Source organism: Mesocricetus auratus, unplaced genomic scaffold (genome assembly GCF_017639785.1).
Source record: "Mesocricetus auratus isolate SY011 unplaced genomic scaffold, BCM_Maur_2.0 Super-Scaffold_4256, whole genome shotgun sequence".
Lineage (NCBI taxonomy): Eukaryota > Metazoa > Chordata > Mammalia > Rodentia > Cricetidae > Mesocricetus > Mesocricetus auratus.
Window position 1 is genome coordinate 84,850,176 of NW_024429182.1, and position 15,077 is coordinate 84,865,252.

The following is a 15,077-nucleotide window of genomic DNA, read 5'->3' on the forward strand; positions in this document are numbered from 1 at the left end:
AGACATGTCTATGTTGTGCAGTATTTAAATCCAGTCGAACATTAACCATTTCTTTATGACGAAACATTTCAAATCCTTTCATGGAGATTTTTAAAAATACATAGTACATAGTTGCTAACTGTATATGAGGCTCCCTGGTATACAGTATCATACCAGAACTTCTTATCTGTTACCCATCCATTGGTCAGCCTTTCCCATCCTTCCTTCTTACTCTCCTCAGCCTCAGGTAACCCCCCCCTTTTCTTTCTTGAATTAAGGCCATACTCTTTTTTTCCCAGGCTGGCATGGAACTCACTAATAGGCCAGGGTGGCTTCAAACTTGTATCACTTCTCTTACCTCAGCCTCCCAAGTGTTGAGATTACCGACACAGGCCATTTACTTTCAGCTTCTGTGACGATATAGATTGGTACATCTTAAAATTTTCTACTCTCAACCCCTTTTTCACTTGAGGAAGTATTTTACGTATTATGTGTGTATGTACACAAATATGTGCTCGTGTGTATGCATAGTTAATTACATGTGCAATTCAGAGGTAGCCTTAAGTCCCTTTCTCAGTCATATTCCACCATATTTGTTTTTTAGATTTTCAATTTGTTCTTAATATTTATTTTTAAATCGGTATATGTAGGGTGCACATGTGGATGCAAATGTTAGTGGAAATCAGAGGTGCTGAATCCTACTAGAACTGGACTTCCAGGCAGTTGTGAGCCACCCGATGTGGATGCTGGGAATGGAACTTGAGTTCTCTGCAAGAGCATTATGTGCACTTAACCACTGAACTATTTCTACTTCCCAGATTTTTTTTATAGTTATTTACTTATTTATTGGAAGTGGAGAGACAGATGTGCATAGCACTAGTGTGGTGTCAGTTCCCTTCTACCATGTGGCTTTTAGGTGTGGGACTGGTGGTCAGGCATGGAGCAGTGTCTTTTACCTGCTGAGCCTTCCCAGTGCTTTCCTTCACATTCTTTTTAGAGACAGGGTCTCTCACTGAACCTGTGCTGCACCTGACTTTATACATAGTGCTAGAGATTGAACTCAGGTCCTCATGGTATATGTGACAAGCACGTTACTGACTGAGCCAGCTCTCTAACCCCTTCAGGTAACAATTTTTTTGGTTTGTTTTTTGAGACAGTCTTCTCTGTGTAACAGCCCTGGCTGTCCTGGAACTCACTCTGTAGAGCAGGCTGGTCTTGAACTCACAGAGAGATTCACCTGCCTCTGGCTTCTTAGTGCTGGGATTAAAGGTGTGCACCATCATGCCTGGTGCAAACAGTAATTTTTAAAATCATACTTTATTTCACAATGCAATCCAGTTACATTCTAATTTGATAGTTGCACATAAGAAATGACCATAGGAAAGCATTAAAACTCTGTTTCACATAATTAAGCCATTATGTTTCTTTAAGAGAAAAAAAGCTTGTAAATATAGTAAAAGCATTGCAGCTCGTAACATACAATAGTTTGGAGTCTGAGCTGAGGTACTTCAAACATTATTTGGTGTTATGTGTTGTAAGGGCATATCCATTGTAATATGTGTCCAGTGTTGTGTGCTTAAAATGAAGGCTAAATGAAGTCATACAGGAAATACTGGATTCATTAAGTGATTTTGAATTTTTTTTTCATTTTGTGTTTAGAATCTTTCACTGTTGCTAAATTCAACATTTAGTTGTGCTACCCAAAATCGGGTTGTGACTCACAGTTTAAGAAGCTAGGATTAGGGGTTGGAGAGATGGCTCAGCAGTTAAGCGCACAGGGTGTTGAGTTCAATCTCAAGCACCCACATGGCTGCTCACAAACTATAATTCTGGTTCTAGTGAATATGATGCCCCCTTCTGGTCTCCAAGAGCACTGTATGAATATAGTACACAGACATTCTGGCAGAAACACCAATACATACAAAATAGTAAAATAATTTTTAAGAAAAAGGCTGGGTTTAGGCCAGGAAGATGACTCAAACTAAAAACACCATGTATACCTATGCTCACATACACATGTACTATAGCAACAATAGTTAAATTTTGAAAAGACGCTTAGAATCCAGGTAAACGTTGATATTTTGTAGTGAAAATTTAAAACTCAAGAGACTCCTTTGCATTTCACATTCCTTTTATAGTTAGAAGTGCTTAGTTTTTCTAGAGTTTTGTTAAAGGTTTCTTTTTTTTTTTTTGATGAGTTATGTGTACTTGTATGTGGATAAGTGTACATTAGTGCAGGTCCCCCGTAAGAAGAGGGTGGAGTTACAGGTAGTTGTGAGCTGCCTGATGTGGATGTAAGGAACTGAATCCAGGACTTCTTTAATTACTGCCCTTAACCACTAAGCCACATTTCTAGCCTCCCATCTAGAATTTTGAAAATGTCTCCCAATAGATCTTTTGTCTTGTGAAAAAGGAAAGTTTTTTACCTTTAGACTTGCAGTATTGGAATACAGAAATAGAATAATATCCCAGTTTAGTTTAATAAAGCTAATAAAATAAAATCATTTAATTACTTGTCCCTTAAAATATTACATAGGACTGTTTTTTGTTGTTTTGTTTGTTTGTTTGTTTTTGAGGCAGGTTTCTCTGTGTAACTTTGGATCTTGTCCTGAAACTTGCTCTGTATAACAGGCTTACATCAAACTCACAGAGATCTTCCCAAGTGCTGAGATTAAAAGTGTAGGAAACCACTGACTGGCTTATTTTCATACATAGTTTAATGTATGACACTCAAATGTAGCTCACAATTTTCTGTAGGTAATAGATTGGTACAAACAAATGAAGTCAGTACTAAAGGAAATGTGAATGTGCCTTCCAACTTTATATTTTAATTTTGGAAACTTTTTTTGCAAAAGAAATAGACATGTTTTGAATTTTAAAAGCCTATGCTCTGCTCCTTTTAAAGTATATACTAGCCATTCCCAGTAATACATACTTGAAGTTTCAACTGCTCAGAAGACTGAAACAGAAGATCACATTTTCAAAACTAGCCTTGGCAACTTAGGGCCCTGTCCCGGTGAAGTGACAGGGACAGTGGATATTGCTAAGTATAGCACTTGCCAAGCACTCAGGAGGCTCTGAATTCAGTACCCAGTATTAGGAAGAGAAAAAAAAAATTGCTGTATAATTTTAAAACATGGGGTTAAGGACAGGGTTCTGCTTTAGCGTGTCCTAGAGCTTGCCATGAACTGGAGATCCTCTTGTTCCAGTGTTCATGTACTATAATAAGAGGTGTGTGCCAGCATACCCAGTGTGCAAAGTGAGTCTGATAAGAAAAGGTTTCTTCCCCCCCCAGACAGGTTTTAGCCCTGGCTGTCCTGGGACTTGCTTTGTAGACCAGCTGGCTTCTAAATTACAGAGATTTTCCTGCCTCTGCCTCCTCCTCCTCCTGAGTGCTGGGATTAAAGGTGTGCACCATCACTGCCCATCCAAAGAAAAGATTTTTAATATACTTATTTTTACTTAGTTGAATTATTAAATACAAATCAAACTGATAACACTGTTTTTTGTTTTGTTTTTTTTGAGACAGTGTCTTATTAGTTCTGGCTGCCCTAGAACTCACTGTATTTACTAGGCTGGCCTGGAACTCAAAGAGAACCACCTGCCTCTGTCTCTAAAGTGTTGGGATTAAAGGTGTGCACCACCACACCTAGCCCAACACTGTTTAAATACAACGAAAATTGTCAAATATCAGAAGTTAACTTTTAGGAGTTACTTTGAAGTTTGTAAAAGAGACTTAATATTTTGCTTGCCCATGGTGTCATATACCTAGGATCCCAGCACTAAGGAGGGCAGAGGTAGGAGGAAAAAGAGCAGTTGTTTAAGTTGTTAGAATAAAGGGAAATTGAAGTTAGGGCAGTTAAAATACAGATGGCATAATTTTTTTGTTTGTTGTTAAACTTGCTTTTGAAACTTTAGTTATAAATTGAGATCTAGTCTACTGAACTTTTGGAAATTATCAAGCAGAATAGGAAACAAAACACCTAAAACATCTTAAAGGGATCTGTGGAATCTAGCCCACTGGTCAAGCACTCATGAACAAGGTTCTGGATTTCAATCCTGAGACCAAGACAAAAACCTAAAGAGGGAAGGTGCTTAGAAAAAAGAAACAAAATATCTTTTAACCCTCTTGAGTACCACTTTAACCACTTAAAATATTGCTTCAATTAATCAAACATGAGGATTTTATCTCTTCTGTAACATAGGATGTAACTATGGGTAATAATATATAGTCTTTAGGGTGATAAAGGACATTTGGGGGTTTTTTGTTTGTTTTTGACACAAGGTCTCATATAGCCCAGACTGGCCTTCAACACAGTATGTAATGAGGTTGACCTTGGACTCTTGATCATCCTGCCTCACTGCTAGATTGCTGGGATTACAGAAATGTGCCATCAGGTTCAGTTACGAGCAACTGATTCACTTAGTATGATTCCTCTGAAGCTTGAGCTCTGCTTTTGACCCTAATAAGTGGTCATGTACAGTCTGTCTCTTTGACAAAAAGAACTGTCTTTAAAAATATTTTTAAAGATTCATTTATTTACATGTATGAATGTTTTGCCAGCATGTGTATGCCCACTGCCCAGAGAGTCTGGAAAAATGTGTAAATCCTCCAAAGTGGAATTAGAGATGGTTGTGAGCCATGATGAAGGTGCTAGGAATTCCTCAAGCACAGATCCTCTGCAAGAGTAACAAGTGCTCTAAACCATCAAACCATCTCTCCAGTCCCAAGAACTCTTTTGATAGCCATCTCATAATTAGAGATGTCATTATTTTTCTTATGATAGCCATAGGATTAAGTCTTCTCTTTGTCTACTCTTTTTTTTTAAGATTTATTTATTTATTACGTATGCAGTGTTCTACCTGCATGTATGCCTGTATGCCAGAATAGGGTACCAGATCTTATTATAGATGGTTGTGAGCCACCATGTGGTTGCTGGAAATTGAACTCAGGACCTCTGGAAGAGCAGCCAATGCTGTTAACCTCTGAACCATCTCTCCATTCCCTTTTTGTCCACTCTTCTTTCAAATAATTTGATTCATTTATTTTTAATTTATTTTATGTGTGTTAGTGTTTTGTCTTCAGAGGTCAGAAAAGGGTGTCAGACTCAAACCCAGCTCCTCTGAAGAGCAGCCAGTGCTCCTAACTGCTAAGCCATCTGTCCAGCTGCCACAATTATAGTGGCAGTGTACTTATTCTGTACTTCTATCTGCCTTTGAATTTTAGACCCAGAAGATTTTTAATACCATTAATTTCCCAGTATTCATAATACTTAAAATTTTAGATTTCTTTTCATGAAATATTAAAAAAATTGTTTTGTTTGTTTTCTTGAGACAGGATTTCTTCTGTGTAGTCCTGACTGTCTTGGAACTCTCTATAGACCAGGCTGGCCTCGAACTTAGAGATCCACCTGCCACTGCCTCCCAAGTACTGGAATTAAGGCATGCGCCACCACCACCCAGCTCCATAAAATATTTCATATTGAATAATTTTTGTTCTTAGTAACATTAAACTTACATTTTATTAGAAATAATATATCCTTAATTCTAATTAGTGGCTACTGATTCAACATTTTAATTTTTTCCAGTTGTTCAGGTGGACAAGGAAAGAAAGTCTCTAAAGTTACTTGAGTATTGAGTATCCTTTTCTGAATGTTTAATAAAGGCCACTCTGTTTATGCCACCCTTTTTAAAAAATGGCTATAACTGAGAAAATGCACATAAAATGACTTAAATTTTGAGTTTAGACGTACTTAACAGGATTTACTTGGGTTTTTTGTTTTTTTGGTATGGGGGTGCACATCTGTTTGAAACCAAAGTCGTGTGGTTTAGCTATATAGGTTCAGGAACTACATTAACTAAGTTGGTTAGAAACCAGAAGACTAATCTAGTACCCTAAAATCCTGTGTAAGGCATCTGAGATTCAGAGACAAAATACAGTCACAAACATTTCATTTGGATTTGTAACCTTATTACCACAGCTGATAGTAAATTTAGTTTGTTTTGTTCATAGCTTTTTAAACTGTCCAAGGAACTTGGTTTTGAAATAATTGTGCTTTTTTTGTTTTTTGTTTTTTTAAATGATTGAATCAGAGAAAGGTGATGTGAAATCGAAGACTGAAGCTTTGAAGAAAGTAATCATCATGATTCTGAATGGTGAGAAGCTCCCTGGACTCCTGATGACTATCATCCGTTTTGTGCTGCCGCTTCAGGATCACACCATCAAAAAGTTGCTTCTCGTGTTCTGGGAGATTGTTCCTAAAACAACTCCAGATGGGAGACTTTTACATGAGATGATTCTTGTGTGTGATGCGTATAGAAAAGTAAGCCAAATTATAACTGCTTTGTTACTTTTGTAGTTATAAAATTGCTCTAATAGATACTTTTTTAGTTTTCAAAATTAAGTCTTTGATGAGATAAAAAAAAAACTGTAAATATTTATTTTTGAAGTTGGAAGCTCAAAACTGTGTTCATCCTATGGCTATGGGCTTAGGCTGCATGAGGTGGGAATAGCTGTGAATGCTGCTCAACACAAAAACCTAACATGTTATCTGATTCTTTTTGTGGATTTGGGGCTGGGGGTTTTATTTCATTTTTTTTTTTCTTGGTAACTATTGAATTAGTCTCAGCATGAACTTTCAGATGACAATATTTTATTGTGATGTTAGAAGATTGGATACACCTGAAAAATTTACTGTAAAAATTTTGTATTGTTGCCTTTTCCTATATTTTCTATGCATTTTATGTGTTATTAAAAAAAGCAATGGTGAAATGCATAAAAATGACTTTACTCTAGAGGAATCAGAAGAAAATCAATAATCTAGATCTTGATCCCCAGGACCCACATGGTGCAAGGAGAAAAATGTATTCTTGCAAGTTGTCCTTTGACCTCTGCAGAGGTTTCAAACACACACACACACACACACACACACACACACACACACACACACACACACACACACAATGTAAGGGTTTTTAAAGCTGAAACTCAGTGTTTCCTACTGTAATTTTTAACATCAGGATCTTCAGCATCCTAATGAGTTTATTCGAGGATCGACTCTTCGTTTCCTTTGCAAATTGAAGGAAGCAGAATTGCTAGAACCTTTAATGCCTGCTATCCGTGCTTGTTTAGAACATCGTCACAGCTATGTTAGGAGAAATGCTGTTCTAGCGATCTACACCATCTACAGGTAAGGAAAGATACTCCTTTGCTTTATTTCTATTTTAAATACTTTAGACTAGAGGTTCCAGCGTGGTTGGTTGCAGAATGTTTGTGCTTGTAAGTATGTTTTGATAATCAACACAGCATTTTTCCCCCTCACTATCATTAAATTGTTAACATGGAGAAGTCAAAAAGATTGGCAGTAGTGGATCCTAGTTTCTGTATGACAACAGTCAGCTGAAATTGAATGGTTCAGTGCCATTTAACATTATTGTACCTTTTCTACTTTAAGACTGTGACTTTTGACGGGCGATGGTGGCACACGCCTTTAATCCCAGCACTTGGGAGGCAGAGGCAGGCGGATCTCTGTGAGTTCGAGGCCAGCCTGGTCTGCAGAGCTAGTTCCAGGACAGCCTCTAAAACTATACAGAGAAACCTGTCTCGAAAAACAAAAACAAAAAAACAACAACAACCAAAAAAAACTGTGACCATCATTCCTAATTGTATTGTTGCAGTTCATTTAGTTCATATATCTTTACTTGCTAAAGGTGTTGCATTTTTTACCTTGTTTTAAAAATTCTAATTTTGAACAGTATGGTTCTTGTGTTAGAGGCTTTGAGAAAGGAACTCTTTTAGTGAAAAAGGCTGCAATTCTTAACTAATTCTTGCTATTATAACAGCTGAAAATTTAGCCTGGACGAGTGGTACATCCTCTTAAGTTCAGGCTGAGTCAGGAAGATGACAAGTTTGAGGCCAGTCTGGGCAATTTATTGAGTCTTTAAAAATAGAAAAGGTTGGGGACATGTCTCAGTGAGTGAGTGTTTATTTAGCAGGAACAAGGCCTTGAAACGATTGCTAATAAAGCTGGAGATTTGGAACTTTATAACAGTTGTAAGATTCAGAGGAGGCTAGAGTGCTAAATTGTTATAGTCATGACTCTCGGTCCATTTAGAAGTAAGTTATGGGGCTGGTAGTAGAGCTCAGAAGCAGAGTCCTTGCCTAGAATGTGTGAAGAGTGGTCCTGGGTTGGATTCCTAGCACTGCCAGTTTAACATAGACTATATATATTTTGTGTCTGTGCATGTGTGTGCACGTGCATGTTTGTATAAACATCTATGTATGCTTAAGTTAGAGAACCACATTAGGTACTGTTTCTCAGGCACCATCAACCTTTAACTTTGACACAAGATCTTCCAGTGGCCAAGAACTCACCAAGTAGTCTAGGCTGGCTCACCAGAGAGCCACAGATAACTTTTTGTTAGTCACATTCTCAGAGCTGGGATTTCAAGTATACAGCATCAAGCCTGACTTTTTTTTTTTCTTCCTTCCTTCCTCCCTCCCTCCTTCCTACCCTCCCTCCCTCCTCAGGGTTCTATGTGTTGCAGCTTTGGCTATTCTGGAACTCCTTTTGTGGACCTAGCTGGCTTCAAACTCACAGAACTCTGCCTTTCTTTGCCTCATACAGTGCTGGGATTAAAGGCATTTGCCATCACGCCCAGCATTGGTTTTTTTTTGTTTGTTTAATTATGGGTTGTTTTGTTTTGTTTTGCATTGTTTCTTGGGATGGAACTTAGGTATACAAGTACTTTACCATCTAAGCTATCTCTTCAACCCCTGGAATATTTTTATAAGCATCTTTGTGCTTTACTATATTACTTGACTGAAACACTATTACATTTATCTTAATGTTGTGCTATCTGTCTGACAGTAGTATTTTGTTGATAATGTAATTGAGTTCTTAAATGTTACCAGAGATACTTTATATATTTTAGAAATTTGAAGAGCACATAAACATGGGGCACATAAACATGTTAGAAGACAATTGAAAATTTGATGAGCCATCTGGCTGTATGATGCAATTAGTAATTTTTGTAGCTATGATAGCAGATTCTGTTATTATACTCCTTTTTTAAAATTATCACTGTTTTGTTTTATGTATATAGGTGTTTTGCCTGTGTGTATGTATGTGCATCAGTTTTGTACCTAGTACCCAAGAAGGCCAGAAGAGAGCTTCAAATACTCTGGAGGAAATGGAGTTATAGACAGTTGTGAGCCACCGTGTGGGTGCTGGGAATAGAATCTGTGTTATCTGAAGGAGCAGCCAGTGCTCCTAAACATCGACTTGTCTCTCCTGCTCCGTTGTATTATTCTTTTATGCTAGTATTTATCATTCTGCGTACTATAAATGCTGTAAGGTTTCTAAAGTATTAGTGTTAGTAAATACATAGCGCAGATAATGAAAACAGACTGTTTTACTCTACATAACTTTTTTTCCCTCGTGTGTGTGTGTGTGTGTGTGTGTATGTGTGTATGTGTGTATGTGTGTATGTGTGTGTGTTTGTTACACATGTGCCTCTGATCCTGTGTACATGTGCTCACATTCGTGGAGGCCAGAGGTCCATGTCAAGTGCTTTCCTCTGTTCCTCTTCATATTGCTATTTTCTATTTTTTCATGTTCTATATAATTCTTAAGGAAGGTTGTAATACTGTGAAGATTGATACTATAGTCCTAAAGACAGTCCTTTGACATCAGTTAATAGAATACATGTTAAATAAATCAGTTTTTATCTGATTAAGCTAGAAAATAATTGTTCAGTTAATAAAGTTTTAACCTATGATTTCTTCTCCCACTTCTAATTGATACATAGTTGTAATGTCTAGAAAGTAACTAAAATGGGTTTTTATTTATGTTACCTTTTTTTTTTAAAGAAATTTTGAACATCTTATACCTGATGCTCCTGAGCTGATACATGATTTTCTGGTAAATGAGAAGGATGCAAGCTGCAAAAGAAATGCATTTATGATGCTAATTCATGCAGATCAGGTAAAGTGCCTAAAAATTCTTTCTATAGTTAAATGAAAATTAAAAATACTGCAAGGTCCTCAGTATGTTTTCTTTTCTTTATTGGTTTTTTTAGGCAGGGTCTCACTATGTAGCTCAGGCCAGCCTTGAATTCACAGAAATTCACCTGTTTCTACCTTCCAAGTGCTAGAATAAAAGGCATGTGCCACTGTGCCTAGCCTCAGCATGTAGCATGTTTTTAATTAGTAGGTTGGTTTGGAGTACTATGGTTTGAATTCTACAGAGCAAGTTTCAGGTTAGCCAGGACTACACAGAGAAACCCTATCTCTAAAATATAAAAGTATTAATGTTTTTACTGAAGGTCATCGTTCTGTGTATACATTGTCTGTTCATGAGATTGCTTGGGAGATTTTTCTTTCAGGTCTAGGTAATAAGAATATAGCTATACTCTATTCATTTTGGGGTTTTTGTGACAGCATTTCCCTGTGTAGCCCTCCTGGCCTGGAACTTGCTGTATAGACCAGGCTGGCCTCAAATCTGCAGTGATCATTCTGCCTCTGCCTCTCAGGTGCTGGGATTACAGGCAGCCACCACAGCTGATTTAGGAATAACTACACACTTAAATGGCTGGTTTATATCAATTTTATGAATATCCTGAATCACGTAGGACTTAGTACTTTCCCCCTGGTTTACCTGTTAGAGAAATTCAGACAATACAGGAGCTGGAGAGATGTTTCAGTGGTTAAGAGCAGTGACTGTTTGTCTAGAGGACCTGGGTTCAATTCCCAGCACCCACATGGCTGTTCACAATCTCCTATAATTGTAGTCCCATGGGATGCAATGCCCTCTACTGGTGTGCAGACAAAACACCCATACATATAAGTAAATAATTAAAATAAACTAAAAAAATCAGATAATGCATATGTGGCCCAACTCTAGAAAATATTTTGATTTTCTGACATACATTTGTGTTAGCTTTTTTTCTTCGTTTCTTTTACTTCCCCTCCCCCAAATTAATTCCTTTAAGCCCCAGTGTCTTTGTTAGTTTTATATTTGGGACTAGTACTTCTAAAGTTGTATGATAAATGTATTCTTATTTTTTAGGATCGAGCTTTGGATTATTTAAGTACATGTATTGATCAAGTTCAGACATTTGGAGACATTCTACAGTTGGTTATTGTTGAACTAATATATAAAGTAAGTGATAATTTATGATATGTAAATAAATTCAACAATTTAAGACAAAACTAAATAGTCTTAATCTGGAATATTCCTCAATTGCTAGGATAATTTTTTGTTTGTTTGTTTTTCGAGACAGGATTTCTCTGTATTGTTTTGGAGGCTGTCCTAGAACTCACTTTGTAGATCAGGCTGGCCTTGAACTCACAGAGATCCACCTGCCTCTGCCTCCCAAGTACTGGGATTAACTATGATAATTTTTTATGTGATATTGTATATATGTTTATTGTGAGCTGGTGGCATGCCTCGGGATAACTTATAAGAGTGTCTTTCCACTCTGTGAGTCCCAAGGGTTTAACTTAGATTATCAGGCTTCATGGCAAGTGTCTTAACCCACATAGCCATCTCACTGGCCCCAATAGTAATGTTTTAATAATAGAGATATTATTGAAAATCTTAACTTATGTCTTCTTAAAGCCTTTTTTTCTTTTATAACCTTATTGTGTTTTCCAAGTACTTACTTCTATTCTTTTTAAACCTCTGTAAGAAATTAGTGTCATTTACTAAATCATTGTATACTGCCCACTCATTGAATGGATTATGAATTAGGCTTTAGAATGCAATGTAAAATTTTCTTTATTATATATTTAACTGCTTTGAAAAACTAAAAATTAATAAACTTTATAAATGCTTTATTTTTAAGAGTGATTAGGCAGGGACAGTAAAATGGCTCAATGAGCAAAGGTACGTGGGGCACAAGCCTGGTGCCCTGAGTTTCATCCACAGAACCCACATAAAGGTGGAAGGGGAGAGCTGAGATACCATTCAACTATCACACATGCATACACAACCCCTTTTTCCCCCCATCATGGACACAGGTGCATGATAAATTTTTGAAAACTACTTTTAATTTAAAAGTGAAGAGAAACTGAAACTCCTTTTCATGCTTCGGAAACATTTGGAAGTATTGTAATTTTAACATTTGTGGCAACTCTGCGGTGAGCAAATATCTCAGCATTATTTTTCCAATAATATTGTCAGTATTTTACAATATTAACTAGCTAATAACCCAGAGGTAGCTTCTGGGCTAAGTGGAAGAAAAGGGACATACCTCAATAGTAATCAAATACTAGAAATAATTAAACTTTGTGTTTTGGTTTGAATATGTCCCCAAAAGTCTTGGATCTCAGTGTGTGTCACTATAGAAGTATTGAAACATAGTGGGAAGTTAATGGGAGCCACTGCTCTTAAAAGATGAAAGTGGGGGCTGGAGAGATGGCTCAGAGGTTAAGAATATTGCCTGCTCTTCCAGAGGTCCTGACTTCAATTCCCAGCAACCACATGGTGGCTCACAACTGTCTGTAATGGGATCTGTGCCCTCTTCTGATATGCAGGGATACATGCAGACAGAACACTGTACATAATAAATAACTTTTGTTTTTTGAAACAGGGTTTCTTTGTGTAACAGCCCTAGCTGTCCTGGAACTAGCTCTGTAGACCAGGCTGGCCTGTACTATAAATAAATGTGGTGGCCTCAAAATAAATTACAATAAACAAACAAACAAACAAACAAATAAATAAATAAATGTGGTTCTCATGAAACCCTGAAGTAGTTCTCAGAGGAAACTGTAGGAAGATCAATCAATCTCTGAGACTTGAGCCAAAGCACTTGTAGAACACTGTCTCACCCACACAGGCCCTGGATTTGCTCTTAATGTTGATGAAGCTTGGGTGGGGGTTGTCCAGAATTTTATTGGCAGCATTTTTGTTGTTGGAGTTTAGTGAGGGTTGGAGGGTGGGGTGTTGGCTGAACAGCCCAGCCTAGCCTTGACTCCTGGATTCAGCTATCCTCCTGTATTGACTGCATTCTAGTTTGCAATGTCTTTTGAAAGAGTTGTCATAATGTTCTAATAAAATAAAAGGTAAATGTCATCCAGGTTGTCTTCATAGTCACAATCCTCCTTCCTTGGTTTTCTGAGTGCTGGGATTACAGGTGTCTACTGCTACCATTCTCAGCATGTTTCTTTTTTGATTTGGCATCCAGAACAAGAATTTAGATAAAACGTCTATCAGGACATTTACATTAGTAGAGTTGTAAATGTGTTCTAGCTTTTCTTTGACTTTTTTCTCACTTGTTTAAAATACAAGTATCTTTTATAAGCCTACTGAAGATCTTTTGTGAAGCAATGAAATGTAAATTATTGTAACATGAATAAATAAAAGAACCCAGAGACTGGTACTGGGGCTCAGACTTCAAGCTGAATATCAGAAAAGCAAAGCAGCTGGCCAGTAGCCTTCTTACCTCTACCTCTGGCTGAATGGGCCAATCCTGTCTCCATGAGCTCTCACCAATCCTCAGACTGTAACCTCTGCTCAGTGTGGCTGAAGAATGAATGCCTCTACTGACTACTGAAGATCCTCCTCCCTATTTTGTATACCCTTGTAGTGATGGGATTAAAAGCATGTGGTCTGTTGATCTTTTAGACTGATTCAATCTCTCGTATCCCTGGGTGGCCTTGAACTCAGAGGTCTGTCTATCTCTTAATCCTGAATCCTAGGGTTAAAGGTGTGTGCCACCACTTCGTAGCTTTTCACTGCTGGGATTAAAGTTGTGTGTCACCACTGCCTGATGTCTATAGCTTGAGGCTGACTTTGCTATTCTGAATCCTCAATGGCTTTAGTAAATCATAAATGATAAACCACTACAAATTATGATAAAATGAATAAATGTGTGAGTAGTAATGACAGTTATTTAATTTACTTTTTAATTTGTTGTGTGTGCATACACATGTCATATCATACCTTGGAGGTTAGAAGGTAACTTTGTAAAGTAGAAGGTGCTTTCTCTCTTCTTTTGTATTCATTCTAGGGATCAAACTCATGTTGCCAGCTTTCACCACAAACACCTTTACCCTTTGAGCCATCTTACCAGCTTCTTTGACAGTTATTTGAAATACATAATTTCTTTCTGAAATTATCAGTGTTTGTTACATCTCACCCAGTGTTGACTGGTATTTTTGTATATCTTTGAAATGTTATTCATAGTTTTCATATTGTGTTTTATGTGTGTAGTGTCCTTTAAATCAGCTTAAGCCTGAATGTTTTTATGTTCCCAGGTCTGTCATGCTAATCCATCAGAAAGGGCCCGTTTCATTCGCTGTATCTATAACTTACTGCAGTCATCTAGTCCTGCTGTAAAATACGAAGCTGCTGGAACATTGGTAACACTGTCAAGTGCACCAACCGCAATAAAGGTACTTTGGGAATTAGTTGCTAGACATCCTGTCTTATCCCTTATGACTTAATGACACTGCAGTTCATTATGTGGTTGTTTGATATACTTGTGCCCATTTGTCCAACCTTTGACATCATTAACATCACATCTACAAAGTTACTGCTTGAGAACCACTCAGCTGAGTTAAAGGGGGAAAAATATCAATACCCCCAACACATGTGTGTGAGTGCACAAGCACAGACACACACACACTGCTTTAAGTAAGTACACTTTTGTACTTGGTTACATTCATAACTGTCCTTGGCCATCAGGCCACAGGCTGGACACATGTGGTAGAGAGGACTACAGATTTTGTAAGATGATTTGTCTCCTTACATAATTCAGTCTTTTCTTCTTGTTTTCACACATGTAAAAAGAAAGAGAGAGATGGAGAATAACAGTATCATATGGTTTATATTGCTATGAAGAGACACCATAAAGGAAAAACATTTAATTGACGTGGCTTACATTTTTTAGAGGTTTAGTCCATTGTCATCATCATGCTACATGGTGGCATGCAGGTAGACATGGTGCTAGAGAAGGAGCTGAGAGTCCTTGACAAGTAAGCAACAGGAAGTGGTCTAAGTGCCACACGGAGTATAATAACTTAAGCAAAGGAGGCCTCAGAGCCCATTCCCACAGTGACATACTTCCTCCAACGAGGCCACACCTATTTCAAC

General features: G+C 37.5%; 1 protein-coding gene across 1 annotated transcript in view; it reads left to right on the forward strand.

Annotated features, from left to right (window-relative positions):
* Positions 1-15,077, forward strand: part of Copb1 (COPI coat complex subunit beta 1) — a 40,749-nt gene that overhangs the window by 961 nt on the left and 24,711 nt on the right. The window contains exons 3-7 of the mRNA XM_005075647.4: positions 6,073-6,302; positions 7,000-7,169; positions 9,851-9,965; positions 11,049-11,141; positions 14,240-14,377. Coding sequence (XP_005075704.1) covers positions 6,073-6,302; positions 7,000-7,169; positions 9,851-9,965; positions 11,049-11,141; positions 14,240-14,377 — 746 coding nt within the window. The remainder of the gene's footprint in view (positions 1-6,072; positions 6,303-6,999; positions 7,170-9,850; positions 9,966-11,048; positions 11,142-14,239; positions 14,378-15,077) is intronic.